At 42.6% G+C, this 14,502-nt stretch overlaps 1 protein-coding gene across 1 annotated transcript in view; it reads left to right on the forward strand.

Annotated features, from left to right (window-relative positions):
* LOC111954131 (MAM domain-containing glycosylphosphatidylinositol anchor protein 2-like) overlaps nt 1-14,502 on the forward strand; it is a 199,244-nt gene that overhangs the window by 14,289 nt on the left and 170,453 nt on the right. Inside the window, 4 exon segments of the mRNA XM_070435729.1 lie at nt 2,050-2,246; nt 12,424-12,556; nt 12,976-13,245; nt 13,390-13,396. Of these exon segments, the coding sequence (XP_070291830.1) occupies nt 2,050-2,246; nt 12,424-12,556; nt 12,976-13,245; nt 13,390-13,396 (607 nt within the window).

Consider the following 14,502-nt stretch of genomic DNA (forward strand, 5'->3'; position numbering starts at 1 on the left):
CACACACACACACACACACACACACACACACACACACACACACACACACACACACACACACACACACAGCGAGTAATGTAATGGCTTTTGGATGAAGTATTGACCACTGCTAGGGTTTGATTAAGGTGCTGTAGGCCAGAGCATGTAACTGAGGAATCAGCATTCTGGTCCGTGCCTGTGTGCAGGGATTTTTCTGCCACTGTAATCCTTGGGCGGGCCGCCTAAGTCCAAACAGTGTAAAAAATAAATAATAATAATAATATTTTTGGGGTTAATTCATTTTTGTGATGGAAAAACTCTTGAAATGTAAACTTAAATGACTGAAACCAGATATAAAGTATGTAGAAATGATAATGTATGTATATGTATATAGATCACCAAAATATAAGCTAGACAGAGAATTAAAAAACAATGAATTAGCCATGGCAAACACAGCATTAGCCATGGCAATATGCATAGAATCGCAGGAAATAAGCTGTAACATTTTATCTTAGCTGCATGGCAAAATTCGTAGAATTGCAGAAAATTTGCTTAAAAATKCAACATTTTTACTACACCGCCARATTGGGGCCTCAAATGTAGCCCGGGCCAACCACTGACCTTCCCCCCTACCACGCCCCCTACCAAGMACCCTGCCACGCCCACCACCGAAACCCCTTTTTGTTCCAGAAAAAAAAMCTGGTGTGTGTGTTTGCGTGTGTGCGGTGCGGCCAGCATGCTCCCTAAATAGGTCCTGGGGTTTAACTCAGAGGGAGGACAGGACGATACTGACAGTCTGAATTCAAGGCATGCATCCATTGATTAACCTCTCCAATTCAATGCCTARTATCGTTTTCTCAGCAAACGTTTAGCAGTGGAATGAAAATAGTTGTACATGGAGATTGAGATTGAGAGATAAGCACATAAGGTCATCCGTAATCGTTTAGGGTATTTTAGCATGAGGGGATAACTTGCATTGGTTTTTTCTTAATCAATTCCATTTAAATTGCCTGTTCGCTTGCGTTGARAACTGATTGCATCTCAGAGGGAGATGAAAAGGGGAAATGGACTAGCCCCCTTTAAGTTTCTTTGACATGATCTTAAAAAGGTGAGCATTAGCATGCTAAAAGACAGACAGAGTTATGATRAACACCCATTTGCCAAAGGCTTTAATCGCCAGGCGAGTAGGATGATTAACTTTGAATCCGTTTAATCAACCGCGAGTGCTTTGCTCAAATAGCTAACTGTCAGACAGATGSGGAAAACTTCCCTCTGATGTGTTGGGAAATGGGAGCAAGGAAACAGATATTAATTTACTGATCTCCTGTTAGGGACAAGAGGGCAACTAAATAGTAGAGTGATGCGCATCAGGGAAGTGTTTGCGCAGGATATTAGAGATTTATTTTGCGGCCCTTTCCCATGTCTGTCTCTTACAGGACTTTCACTTTGAAAGCTGTGCGTGCTAGCTCATCGATTAGGAAAGCCAAGGGGATGTATTGATCCTGGAGTTCATGTGGAGGCAGGAGATCTGAGAGTGTGTGTGCAGCCTGGGTGCGTGCGTGTTTGGACCTCTGCTTCACTGTCGAGCTTGTCTCACTCTTTCCYTCACTTTTCACCTCTATTAGGCTGCCTGCAGGTGACCGATATGCAATACGACGATATTTGTGTTGAATGTGTCTTTCTTGTTTATGGTAATGGAGCCGTTTGATTGATTATTTATTTGATTGATTTCTTGCCTGAGTGACCAATTCATTGATTTTACTCTGCCCTTTTGTCCAGAGTTGGCCTAAAAGAGAAATTGGTGTCATTGAAATAAAATAAAGTATGACATCCGTGTTAATTATCAATAATACAAATGTCATATTGGTTAGGTAGCCATTCAATTGATTTCCCAATGGATTCATTGAATCCTCATTGGATTTTGAGGGAAAGGGGGATACCTAGTCAGTTGTACAACTGAATGCATGATGGATTGATTCATTCATTGATTCATTGATTCATTGATTCATTGATTCATTGATTCATCAATGGATGTACCTCTCCTCTTCCTCTGTTCCTCTCTGTCTCCAGACCTGGATGACCCTTTAGTGACGGTGCACCAGAGTGTAGGAGAGGCTAAAGAACAGTTCTATTACGAGAGGACAGTGTTCCTGCGCTGCGTGGCCAACTCCAACCCCCCAGTCCGCTACAGCTGGCACCGCGGACGAGACGTCCTCTCACAGGGCTCCGACAAGGGAGTGGAGATCTACGAACCATTCTTCACACAGGTAAGGGGKAGGCAATATACTATACAATTACTGTATATCAGGGTGGGGTTAATGTAGAGATCTCAATATACTATAGACTCTGAATGTGGTGACCCCTGGGTGGGCTGAAAAATATTKATATAAATAAGTGTGTCCCCAGAGACTGCTATGGGAAAGAGAGAGGGAATGAGAATGAAAGAAAGAGAGACAGAAAGAGGTAGGAGAGAGAGCAACAGGCAGATTGCACTATCAGAGATGATATAAGCAAKCGAGCCTGAGGTACAGTAGTTGGCTGCCCTTCTGAGTCTCCAGTTCCCTCATTTTCCTCTCCCCTCCTAGTCCACCTCTTCTTTTCTCCCCTTTTCTGTCCTCTTCTCTCCTCTTCCCTTCTCTCTCTTCCCTCCCTCCATCCTACTTCCTTCCCTCAGCCCACCAAGCGTTTGTACAGAGCAGAGATAAAACACAGGCGTGGCATTTCAAACCCAGCATGGGAATGTGGCCTGGTAATTAGCCAGGAAGTGACACGCTTTCATTGAGGGCTCCCTCCTGCTCTCTCTTCCCTCCTGATCTCCCTTCTCTCCCTACCCCTCTTCCCTGCCTTATTCCCTGTGGCGAGCATTAGAAGAACAGAAAGATCAGGGGACGCGTTTGAAGTCGCAGTGTTTTTTCCCCCATTGCTAAATACCAGCTTACCGTTTCTCTCTGGCGAAGGTTAAGAGAGGAGAGAGGGATGGTGTTATGGGTGGAGAGCAGAGGGGGGTGGTGTTAACTTGTGTTGGGAGGTCATTCTAGAACACTGTGACCAGGTCTTGTTGAGGTCGCTGTTGAAAGCTTTTCTGGCGTGAGTGTGTTGATCACACAGCTGTGTGTCTGTACACCCAGACCTACAATCAAGCAGTTTCTACATCCATTCAATCATCTCTGGGGGAGRCAGCTAGCCTAGCGTTTAAGAGCATTGGGCCAGTAACGGAAAGGTTGCTTGTTTGAAACCCCGAGCCGACTGTTGATGTGCCCTTGAGCAAGGCACTTAACCCTAATTGCTCCTGCAAGTCCCTTTTCTTAATTCCTCCATCCAACCCTCTCTCGTACAGCCCCTCCTCTCTCTATCCTTCATCCATCTTTCCATGGTTCCCTCCAATCTGTTAAACTTCTCACACAACCCTTAATCTGTCATCCGTACTTCCATATGTCTTTTCTCCATCCTTTTCATTAACCTCTTTCATATCCTTGTCCATCCCTCTCACCAATCCCTTACATCTCTCCCACCTACTCCATTCCTTCCTCCAACCCCCTTCATTCCTTTCTCTCTCTCTCTCCCTCCCTCCACCCCCTTGTCTTCCAAATAGATATGTGTTCCTATTTGTTTCCCACTGTGTTAAACTGGCCTCTGAATCATCATCCCCACCAAATACATCTCCCCCTATCAGCCAAAGCCAGAGAGGAGGTAATACGACTGCAACCACAGACTGAGTCCATCCCCAATCAAATACAATTAACGTATAAATGTCATGCAATATGATGATGATGATCATTGGGGGGAATGAAAGAGATGAGTGATTATGGTTTGTGAGGACTGTGACTGGGAATTCTGTGGACTGTGATTGTGGCTAGTGAGGACTGATGTGCCAGGCTGACTGAAGTCCTAATCTGACCCCTTGGTGGATAGGAAGGAGATTAAAGACTCATCACATCCCATCACAGAGCTTGGTCTTCGTGGAGGGTCGAAGAAACATAATTGAGACACCCACCATCGCAGATTGTTCTGAAATTGTTTCTGTTAGAAACAGATGAGTAGCGTGCCTGCAACATTATTTTGTTGAAATATAATTAGATCTCTGAGAAATTAAGCTAATTAATGGCCACTTTAATTTGTAGGATTCATATAATATTAAATAAATGTGGTACCTAACATCCGATTTGGGCCAAMCTTTTTTCTAACAATGAGTTAGACATGAGGAATCCAMAGAAATGTTCAAAAGCCACCCTTGGACCCAATCCCACCCCAGCATGTCTATGTCTGACAAGTAGTATGGAGCTGCAGCTTGGAGTTTTGTTTCTTCATCCTATGTAATGTATTCCCAGTTAATTTAGTGATTCCCCCCCGCCCCCCCTGTTTATAGAAATGAGTCATTGAAGTTATGTTTACAGTTGAAGTCGGAAGTTTACACACACTTAGGTTGGAATCATTATTAAAAGTTGTTTTTCAAACCCCTCCACACATTTCTTGTCAACAAACTATAGTTTTGGSAAGTCAATTAGGACATCTACTTTGTGCATGACACAAGTAATTTGTCACACATTGGTTTACAGACAGATTATTTCACTTGTAGTTCACTGTATCACAATTCCAGTGGGTCAGAAGTTTACATACACTAAGTTGACTGTGCTTTTAAACAGCTTGGAAAATGTCAATTAGCCTTCTGATAGGCTAATTGACATCATTTGAGTCAAATGGAGGTGTACCTGTGGATGTATTTCATGGCCTACCTTCAGACTCAGTGCCTCTTTGCTTGAAATCATGTGAAAATCAAAAGAAATCAGCCAAGAYCTCAGAAAAKAATTGTAGACCTCCACAAGTCTGGTTCATCCTTGGGAGCAATTTCCAAACGCCTGAAGGTACCACATTCATCTGTACAAACAATAGTACGCAAGTACAAACACCATGGGACCACGCAGCCGCCATACCGCTCAGGAAGGAAACACGTTCTGTCTCCTAGAGATGAATGTATTTTGGTGCAAAAAGTGCAAATCAATCCCAGAACAACAGCAAAGGACCTTGTGAAGATGCTGGAGGAAACAGGTACAAAAGTATCTATATCCACAGTAAAACCAGTCCTATATCGACATAACCTGCAAGGACGCTCAGCAAGGAAGAAGCCACTGCCCCGAAACCGCCATAAAAAAGTCAGACTACGGTTTGCAACTGCACATGGGGACAAAGGTCATACTTTTTGGAGAAATGTTCTCTGGTCTGATGAAACAAAAATAGAACTGTTTGGCCATAATAACCACCGTTATGTTTGGAGGAAAAAGGGGGAAGCTTGCAAGCCGAAGAACACTATCCCAACCGTTAAACACGGAGGTGGCAATATCATGTTGTGGGGGTGCTTTGCTGCAGGAGGGACTTGGGGCCTTCCAAATGGACAATGACCCCAAGCATACTTCCAAAGTTGTTGCAAAATGGCACAACAAAGTCAAGGTATTGGAGTGGCCATCACAAAGCCCTGACCTCAATCCTATAGATAATTTGTGGGCAGAACTGAAAAAGCGTGTGCGATGCAAGTAGGACAGCAAACCTGACTCAGTTACACCAGCTCTGTCAGGAGGAATGGGCCAAAATTCTCCCAACTTATTGTTGGAAGCTTGTGGAAGGCTAACCAAAATATTTGACACAAGTTAAACAATTTAAAAGCAATGCTACCAAATACTAATTGAGTGTATGTAAACTTCTGACCCACTGGGAATGTGATGAAATAAATAAAAGCTGAAATAAATCATTCTCTCTACTATTATTCTGACATTTCACATTCTTAAAATGAAGTGGTGATCCTAACTGACCTAAAACAGGGAATTTTTACTCGGATTAAATGTCAGGAATTGTGAAACACTGAGTTTAAATGTATTTGGCTAAGGTGTATGCAAACTTCCGACTTCAACTGTATGTCCGATCCTACATCTTAATGTTACCAGGTTCTGACCATTAGATGGTCCTGTTCCATTTTTCTTCTTTTTTAACATTAGAACCGCTGGGCCTTGAGGGATGCCCCTTCAAGCTAATGAGCAGTCATTCTGACTGCAACATTGTAACAGTGTATTTAATACATTTCATATATGCTATCACTAAAATAATAATTTGTTTGTGTTCATGAATGTGTTTTGGAATTTAGGTAACATTAGAATATACAGTACCAGTCAAGAGTTTGGACACACCTACTCATTCAAGGGTTTTTCATTTTTTTTACTATTTTCTACATTGTAGAATAATAGTGAAGACATCAAAACTATAAAATAACACATATGGACTCATGTAGTAATCAAAAAAGTGTTAAACAAATAAAAAAATATGTTATACCCTTTGCCTTGATGACAGCTTTTGATTTGTTTAACACTTTTTTTGTTACTAAATGATTCCTTATGTGTTATTTCATAGTTTTGATATCTTCACTATTATTCTACAATGTAGAAAATAGTAAAAATAAAGAAAAACCCTTGAATAAGWAGGTGTGTCCAAAYGTTTGACTGGTACTGKATATTTTTTAAATTTCAAATAACAAAATAAAATGTTCCTTAGTTTAAGTTAGTGAAGGCAATATGTAAAAACAACATTTTAATGATTYGTGGAGTGCCTTCGTTATAACTATGAAACAGAAAGCATATTTGTTGGAACTTGGTAACAGGTTATTTTTATTCGTTTTCTTTTTTTTTTTTACAAAATACCCGAACGACAATGATGAACGCCAGCAAAACGCGCATCAAATGATGGAAACAGTAGCCTAAACATTATTATAAGCTCCAAGTGTGCTTGATAAATGGTGAAAATCAGCCTAAAAACAATAATGGTATTATAATGAATATAAATCAAATCAAATCAAATTTATTTATATAGCCCTTCGTACATCAGCTGATATCTCAAAGTGCTGTACAGAAACCCAGCCTAAAACCCCAAACAGCAAACAATGTAGGTGTAGTACCACGGTGGCTAGGAAACACTCCCTAGAAAGGCCAAAACCTAGGAAGAAACCKAGAGAGGAACCAGGCTATGAGGGGTGGCCAGTCCTCTTCTGGCTGTGCCGGGTGGARATTATAACAGAACATGGCCAAGATGTTCAAATGTTCATAAATGACCAGCATGGTCAAATAATAATAATCACAATAGTTATCGAGGGTGCAGCAAGTCAGCACCTCAGGAGTAAATGTCAGTTGGCTATAAGCGTCAATATGAGAGCGGTAAAAAAAAACGTTAATTATTATCAGCTCTTGCTTTCACGCGTTGGTATCAGTTTGATTTCATTYAGCGGTTATCCCTTGTCCTGAMAGTCAACACAGATCTTCGACACTCTCACTTGCTTGACACACTCCCCACAAACACGTCTCTTGCAGGTGACACATGTTTCATGGGTTCTGTTCTTTGTGCATCTGGCCACCAGGCACTGTCTCCTCCCCGGGAGCTGTGCGCAACGGCTCACGTGGAATCTTTGCTGCTGCCTTGGCCCTCATACAGTATGTSTCTCACGTAGCCCCGTATACCAGACTCATGATGAAGTCTCTCCTGGGCATGGTGTTGTTCATGCACTGCTTGAACAACAGGTGTGCTTTAATAGYAGCCAAGTCAAGCATGTTAYAGAACACAGCAACAGGCCAACGGCGGGCGCCTCCTTTCACAGAGGCGCCTTTCACAGAGGCGCCTTTCACAGAGGCGCCGCGCCATCGGATCCAAAATATCCACACCAACATATGAAACAGAAAAGAATAGAAAACAGTAGGATCATTTTGCATAAGTTTATGTGGCGGTGCTTATTAAGTAATATTGACATCCYTTTGTTTGGTTGTAGTGCSTAATAGTATAGGTTGCAGCTGTCGGATGCATGGTGATCATTGCAGAAACGTTCYTTCTTGCCTTGCATTGGTATAGTGWGAGTTTTGTCTTGTCATTCTTCAGCACCAYTGTGGAGCACAATGGCTGTGCAGCTGCCTTATTTTGCGCAGAGGGAGGGAGCTCCCGTCTCGCTTWGTTCATGGTGCCGACTAGGCTTGTTTTATTTGCCAGCAACTTGTTCACCAATGACGGTGAAGAAATTGTCCATGGGGACTTTTCTCCCCTTGCCAACATACGTTTCCACAAGCCTCATCAGCACATTCTCCGACACACCTGCTGCCCAACGTGGATGTTTTCCCAGATATGAAAAGCCATTCAGCATGTACTTGGTGTCGATGTCAGTGGCTAACCAAAACTTAATTCCAAACTTTGTCGGGTTTACTCTGCAATGTATTGCGTAAAGCCACAACGAGCTGTTGTTGGGAACAATTGTTCATCAACAGTGATGTTCTTTCCTGGTTTGTAACATGCAATGCTGTTCTGTACAAACTTCTTCCAACCGTTTCCAGGCGTCGCATTCTCATTTCTTTGTCATCAAAACGGAGGTAACGCATGATCTTTCTCAAGGTATCCTCTGACATGGTTTCTCCAAAGAATGGTATCCTGTACATGTATGACCAGAAGCTCACCGTGCTGCATATACATGCTCTTTCCACCGAATGCTCCACAGACATGCATCATTGAAATGAACGCTCCCAGCTCATCAACAGAAACAGATCCCAGGCAGTGTCTCTTTGATCCCTGTGCACCTCAGTTACAGTACAGTCTCTGATGTATCGTAGCATGTCCTCGTAACATAAAAAAACGAAAGCTGGTGAGTGCATTGCTGATGTTGTTTTTTGCTTGATGTGTAGGGCCTGCTSTCTCGGTGATGACATGTTGTGCTGTTGTCATCGGTTTGTTCTATCCAAATGGTGCCATCCCTCCCTCTTTCCTGTCTCACGGTTTCATTTGGTGGTGGAGCAGGCACCTGCTCAGTGCGCACTGTTCTGGCTTTTTTGCGCTTAGGCCTCAGAGGTGTAGGTTATTCAAGTCGAGGCTCAGAATCAGAAAAATAGTCATCAGAGATGTCAGGATTAATTTGTTCCCCACCATCTGAGATATTTTCATTMCGATCTTGTAGCGGTGCTAACGCAGCATATGCATCCATTCGTCTTGGTTATCTTGCCATTCTACATTATGCAGGCTCTCACTGTGTACTCCAAATAGGCCAGAGTAGACTGATAAAATTGCTTGGATTTGGTGGACTGATATAGGGTACACACCATTTTGAGATTATAATTAGAATATACCAATTCAATAGAATGGCCTGCCCTGTTCTTCATTCASAGTTGGTGATTACATAATTATATTTTCACTTCCCCTCACTCATCAACTCACCTTTTCTCCCCCTTTATCACCCATTGCACTTTACTTCATTTTATTTCATCTGTTATGTGTGAAATACATTTTGGTATAGTTTAGGTTCAGTTTCGAGGCAATTATTGGGGTGATTATCAACTGGGCACTGCACTTTCCAATGTCGGGAGAGTGAGTGGAGCAGGCCCTACTGTCGGAAAACCATTCAAWTAATGACATGCCCTCCTAAAACTGGTTATAACTCCAGTTCTGTTTGTGATATTATGATTCTAACAATGGCAGTGTGTTATATAGACTTATTTAGGGAAAGTCAAGGATGGAGGGTGGCATGACTTTAAAAATAAAATTCATTAATGAGCAGTCAAAATGACTGCTTTAGCAGTTCTAGTGTTAAAGAATCCCCCCTCAATGTTAAAGGGATAGTTCACCTAAATTACATATTGGTTTCCTTACCCTATAAGCAGTCTATGGACAAGGTATGACAGCACCATGCAATAGTTTTGTTGTCCGCTGTTTCAAATGCTACATTTTTAGCATTTGTGGCACAAATTCAAGGCAAGTCAATGGTACCTATATTAGCATGCAAGCATGTCCAAATCATCCTGAAGTATCAAAACATGTATTGTGTAACTCAATAATGTTCCTTATAGATGATTTGTTTATGAAGCAMGGAAATGCTAATATACTGTAGGTACCATTGATTTGCAYTGGATTTGTGCCATAAATGCTAGAAMGTTAGCATWTGAAACAGTCTCCAGGTAAACAAAACCAAAGCATGGGTTGCTGTTATACCTTGTCCATAAACTGCTTACATGGTAAGGAAACCAATATGTAATTTTGTAATTTGGGTGAACTATCCCTTTAACAATGATTGGGGGGTTCTTAAAAAAACACCTAAAAGTAGGAACAACACCATTTGGGGTCAGAACCTGGTAATATCAGCATGCAGGATGGGACATAAAACTAACACATTGACTGAGTCATTTCTCTTAACAGGGAAAGAAAGACATCACCAAATTCATTACATAGGATGAAGAAACAATACTCCAGGCCTCAGCTCCATACTACTTGTCAGACATAGAGCACTGATACTGTATACTCGTTGTTAGGGTTGGCGTGGGGTGTGGGGGTTCTGTGGGTTGACAATTTCTTTGGATTCCTCATGTCTTACTTACTCACTAAGTTTCCATCCACAGTTTCTATGCGATTAAAGTCATACCGTATAAAACAAAACCCAAGACAACTGTAATGAAAACAGGAAGTTTTGGTACTATTTTATAAATGCTGACAGATCATTTGTTCGTTCGACATGCTGGGATCTTTTTGTGTCTGTAAATCAATAATGAACTAAATGGCGGTGGAAAAGTGTTTATGCACAAATATTGATGTAATAACATGATATCGACGTAAACTTGGAGTCACACTGTATATACAAAAGTATGTGGACATCCCTTCAAATTAGTGGATTCGGCTATTTCAGCCTGCTGATAGGAGTATAAAATGGATCACGCAGACATGCAATCTCCATATACAAACATTTGCAGTAGAATGGCCTCAGTGAAGAGCTCAGTGACTTTCAATGTGGCGCAGTCATAGGATGCCACCTTTCCAACAAGTCAGTTTGGCAAATTTCTACACTGCTGGAGCTGCCCTGGAGCAACAATGGCTCAGCCACAAAGTGGTAGGCCACACAAGCTCAAAGAACAGGACCACCAAGTGCTGAAGCGTGCAGTGCGTACAAATCATCTGTCCTTGGTTGCAAGACTCACCGAGTTCCAAACTGCCTCTGGAACCAACGTCAGCACAACGCCAAGCGTCGGCTGGAGTGGTGTAAAGCTCGCCGCCATTGGACTCTGGAGCAGTGGAAACGCGTTCTCTGGAGTGGTGAATCACGCTTCACCATATGGCAGACCAACGGCCAAATCTGGGTTTGGCGGATACCAGGAGAACGCTACCTGCCCCGAATGCATAGTGCCAACTTTAGAAGTTTGGTGGAGGAGGAATAATGGTCTGGGGCTGTTTTTCATGGTTCGGGTTATGTCCCTTAGTTCCAGTGAAGGGGAATCTTAATGCTACAGCATACAATGACATTCTAGACGACTCTGTACTTCCAACTTTGTGGCAACAGTTTGGGGAAGGCCCTTTCCTGATTCAGCATGACAATGCCCCAGTGTACAAACCGAGGTCCATACAGAAATGTTTTGTCGAGATCAGTATGGAAGAACTTGACTGGCCTTCACAGAGCCCCCACCTTTACCCCACCTTTGGGATGAATTTGAACGCCGACTGCAAGCACGGCCTAATCGCCCGACATTGGTGACCTCACTAATGCTCTTATGGCTGAATGGAAGCAATGTTCCAACAGCTAGTGGAAAGCCTTCCCAGAAGAGTGGAGGCTGTTATAGCAGCAAAAGGGGGACCAACTCCATATTAATGGCCATGATTTTGGAATGAGATGTTCAATGAGCAGGTGTCCACATACTTTTGGTCATGTAGTTTATTTTCTTAATGTGCATTTTAGAATATTCGCATGAACATCTGTCATCATTTGGGTGAAAACCTAGCTATAGTTAAAAGTGTTGTCCAAATCGGATGTGAGGTACTATATTTATTGAATATTATATGAATCCTATATATTAAAATGGCCAATTTGGGTGCAATCAATTAGCTTAATTTCTCAAATTTCAAATTACATAAAAAAATTTAATAATGTTTCAGGAATGCTTACCTGTTTCTAACTAGATAAATAGTTTCAGAACAATCTGAGATGGTGGGTGSCATGGCTTGCTGAAATGACATGGAACAACCCTGGAGTCACTGTCTCTGTTTGTCAGGCTACTGTGTGGTGGTGGTGGTGGTGGAGTCAACCAAACAGACACACACAGTGAAACTGAAAGATCCCCGCTGTCCGATGTGGAGTGGTGTAGCATGTGGACCACGTTGTGTGATCCATGGTGTGTTTGGCATCAGATGAAATAAGGAAAAGCTTTGATGTATTATGATGACTTGTTTTACAGTGAACTTCATGCAGATGTCTTCCTTGTTTCGTGATTTACAGTAAATGTGTATGGCATTGAGTTTCAACATTTCCTGAAAACCCCTGTGAACTATGGGAACGTTTCCAGAATTTTGCAAGCCTGGAATGAAGTGGAGTTACTTCATGAAGTGTGTTTATTATTGTGTTAATTCTATTTGCACACATTTGCACACTAGTGTTGTTGTGGTTGTGTATCTGAGCTGCAGGGGGAGACGAAAATCTTGAAGCTGAAGAACCTTCGTCCTCAGGACTACGCCAACTACAGCTGCATCGCTTCTGTTAGGAACGTCTGTGGCATTTCCGACCGAAACATTGTCTTCAAACTCACCAACAAGACAGGTTAGTCTTCAAACTCACCAACAAGACAGGTTGGTACCATTGCATAGTTTTCAAACGCACCAACAAGACAGGTTAATCTTCAAACTCGCCAACAAGACAGGTTAGTCTTCAAACTCACCAACAAGACAGGTTAGTCTTCAAACTCACCAACAAGACAGTTTAATCTTCAAACACACAAACAAGACAGGTTAATCTTCAAACTTGCCAACAAGACAGGTTAATCTTCAAACTCACCAACAAGACAGGTTAATCTTCAAACTCACCAACAAGACAGGTTCATCTTCAAACACACAAACAAGACAGGTTAGTCTTCAAACACACCAACAAGACAGGTTAGTCTTCAAACACACCAACAAGACATGCACCATAAGGTTTATCAGAAAACAGCAAACCTTCATCCTCTTCTTCTTCCTCTCCAGCGTCTCCCTCCATTAAGCTACTGGTGGAGGATCCCATCGTGGTGAACCCTGGCCAGACGGTGTCCCTGGTGTGTATCAGTACGGGTGGGGAGCCCAACCCCACGCTGAGCTGGGTCAGCAGCTCTGACAGCCTGCCTGAGAAGAGCGTGGTGAAGGGTGGAACACTCACCCTGCCAGCCATCACTTCAGATGAGGCTGGGGTCTACAGCTGTGTGGCCAGTAACAACGTGGGCAACCCAGCCAAGAAGTCTACCACAATAGTGGTCAGAGGTGAGAGGGGAGCAGGAGTGGGTGTTTGTTGTAGGTGGAGTGTACAATACATATATTGTAGAATCCTTAGAACAGCACTGTCAGCCTTGTCAAGAGGTTCCGACCTCTAGGTATAATGACTTACTGTATGTAATKGACTGACAGAGGCAAGGTCAGAGATTTTAGTCCCGCTTAGGCTGCTCATGGGCTATTTCTTTGTGAGCTAATCCGATTTTCAACATTCAAGTGAAAGGAATGGTTATTCATATGGTTACTACTTTCTTTTGCTGCTACGGAGTTAATACAGTATGTGAGCCTTGTTTTACTACAATTGACATATCTCACTTTTGATGTTGCATTAGGAAAGCTGTATTGCCTGTACGATCCTACAACACACGGTACTGTAGTTGGAGACACATTGAGAGTATGTCAACATATTCCATACAGTGTTACGACTTCTGTGCAATAAACGGTAGGGTGAAGCCAATAGCATGGGGATGCATGTGAAACCACTCATTAAAGATACTTATTAACGGCCAATTAGAGTCATTAAACCATGGCAGTCAAGCTGAAGGCRTTACAGGCTGTTTGCCAATCAACTGGGATGAGGACTTAGCGTCCAAGTCTCTTCCCCTCAAGGTAATTGACACACGAAGAAGCTAATAATTGCAGACTTGCCGTTGGGAGCAGCCAATGTGTTAAGGATTTAGTGTCCACGGCTCTTTCCCTCAAGGTAATTCATACATGGAACAGCCAATAATTATAGACTTGCCTTTGGAGGAGCCATTGGTTCTCCGGCCGTATAGTAGGATGAGACATTTAAATGTTTGATTTAGATAGTGTGAGTCTTAAGTGTTGTGGTGAGTTGAGTGAAGACTGTGTTGCCGGAGAGACTGGGATRAACTCAGTGAAGTAGGACAAGCACTTAGCACAGTTCATTTGGTCATGCTGAATATGACAGCTGGTTAGGATAGTGGTGGTGGTGTGTGTGTGTGGGCATGTACGTGTGTGTATGAGCATGCATATTTTGTGTCTGTTCATATGTGTATGTGAACAGATTTACACAGTATATGTGTTACTATATGTTTAAAGTATGGATATTTGTGTACACATGTTTGTGTGTCTTTTTGTTGATCACACTCTAGTCCTTGAGAAGCCCTCTCGTGCGGGTGTTGCCAAAGGGACTGTCTGTGTTTTCCACAGATCTGTCGTCAGCAGATGGTGGCGTTTCTGACCATGCTGTCCCACCAGCCGCGCTGGCTCGCCATTTGGCTCGCC

The sequence above is a fragment of the Salvelinus sp. IW2-2015 genome, linkage group LG28 (assembly GCF_002910315.2).
Source record: "Salvelinus sp. IW2-2015 linkage group LG28, ASM291031v2, whole genome shotgun sequence".
Classification (NCBI taxonomy): domain Eukaryota; kingdom Metazoa; phylum Chordata; class Actinopteri; order Salmoniformes; family Salmonidae; genus Salvelinus; species Salvelinus sp. IW2-2015.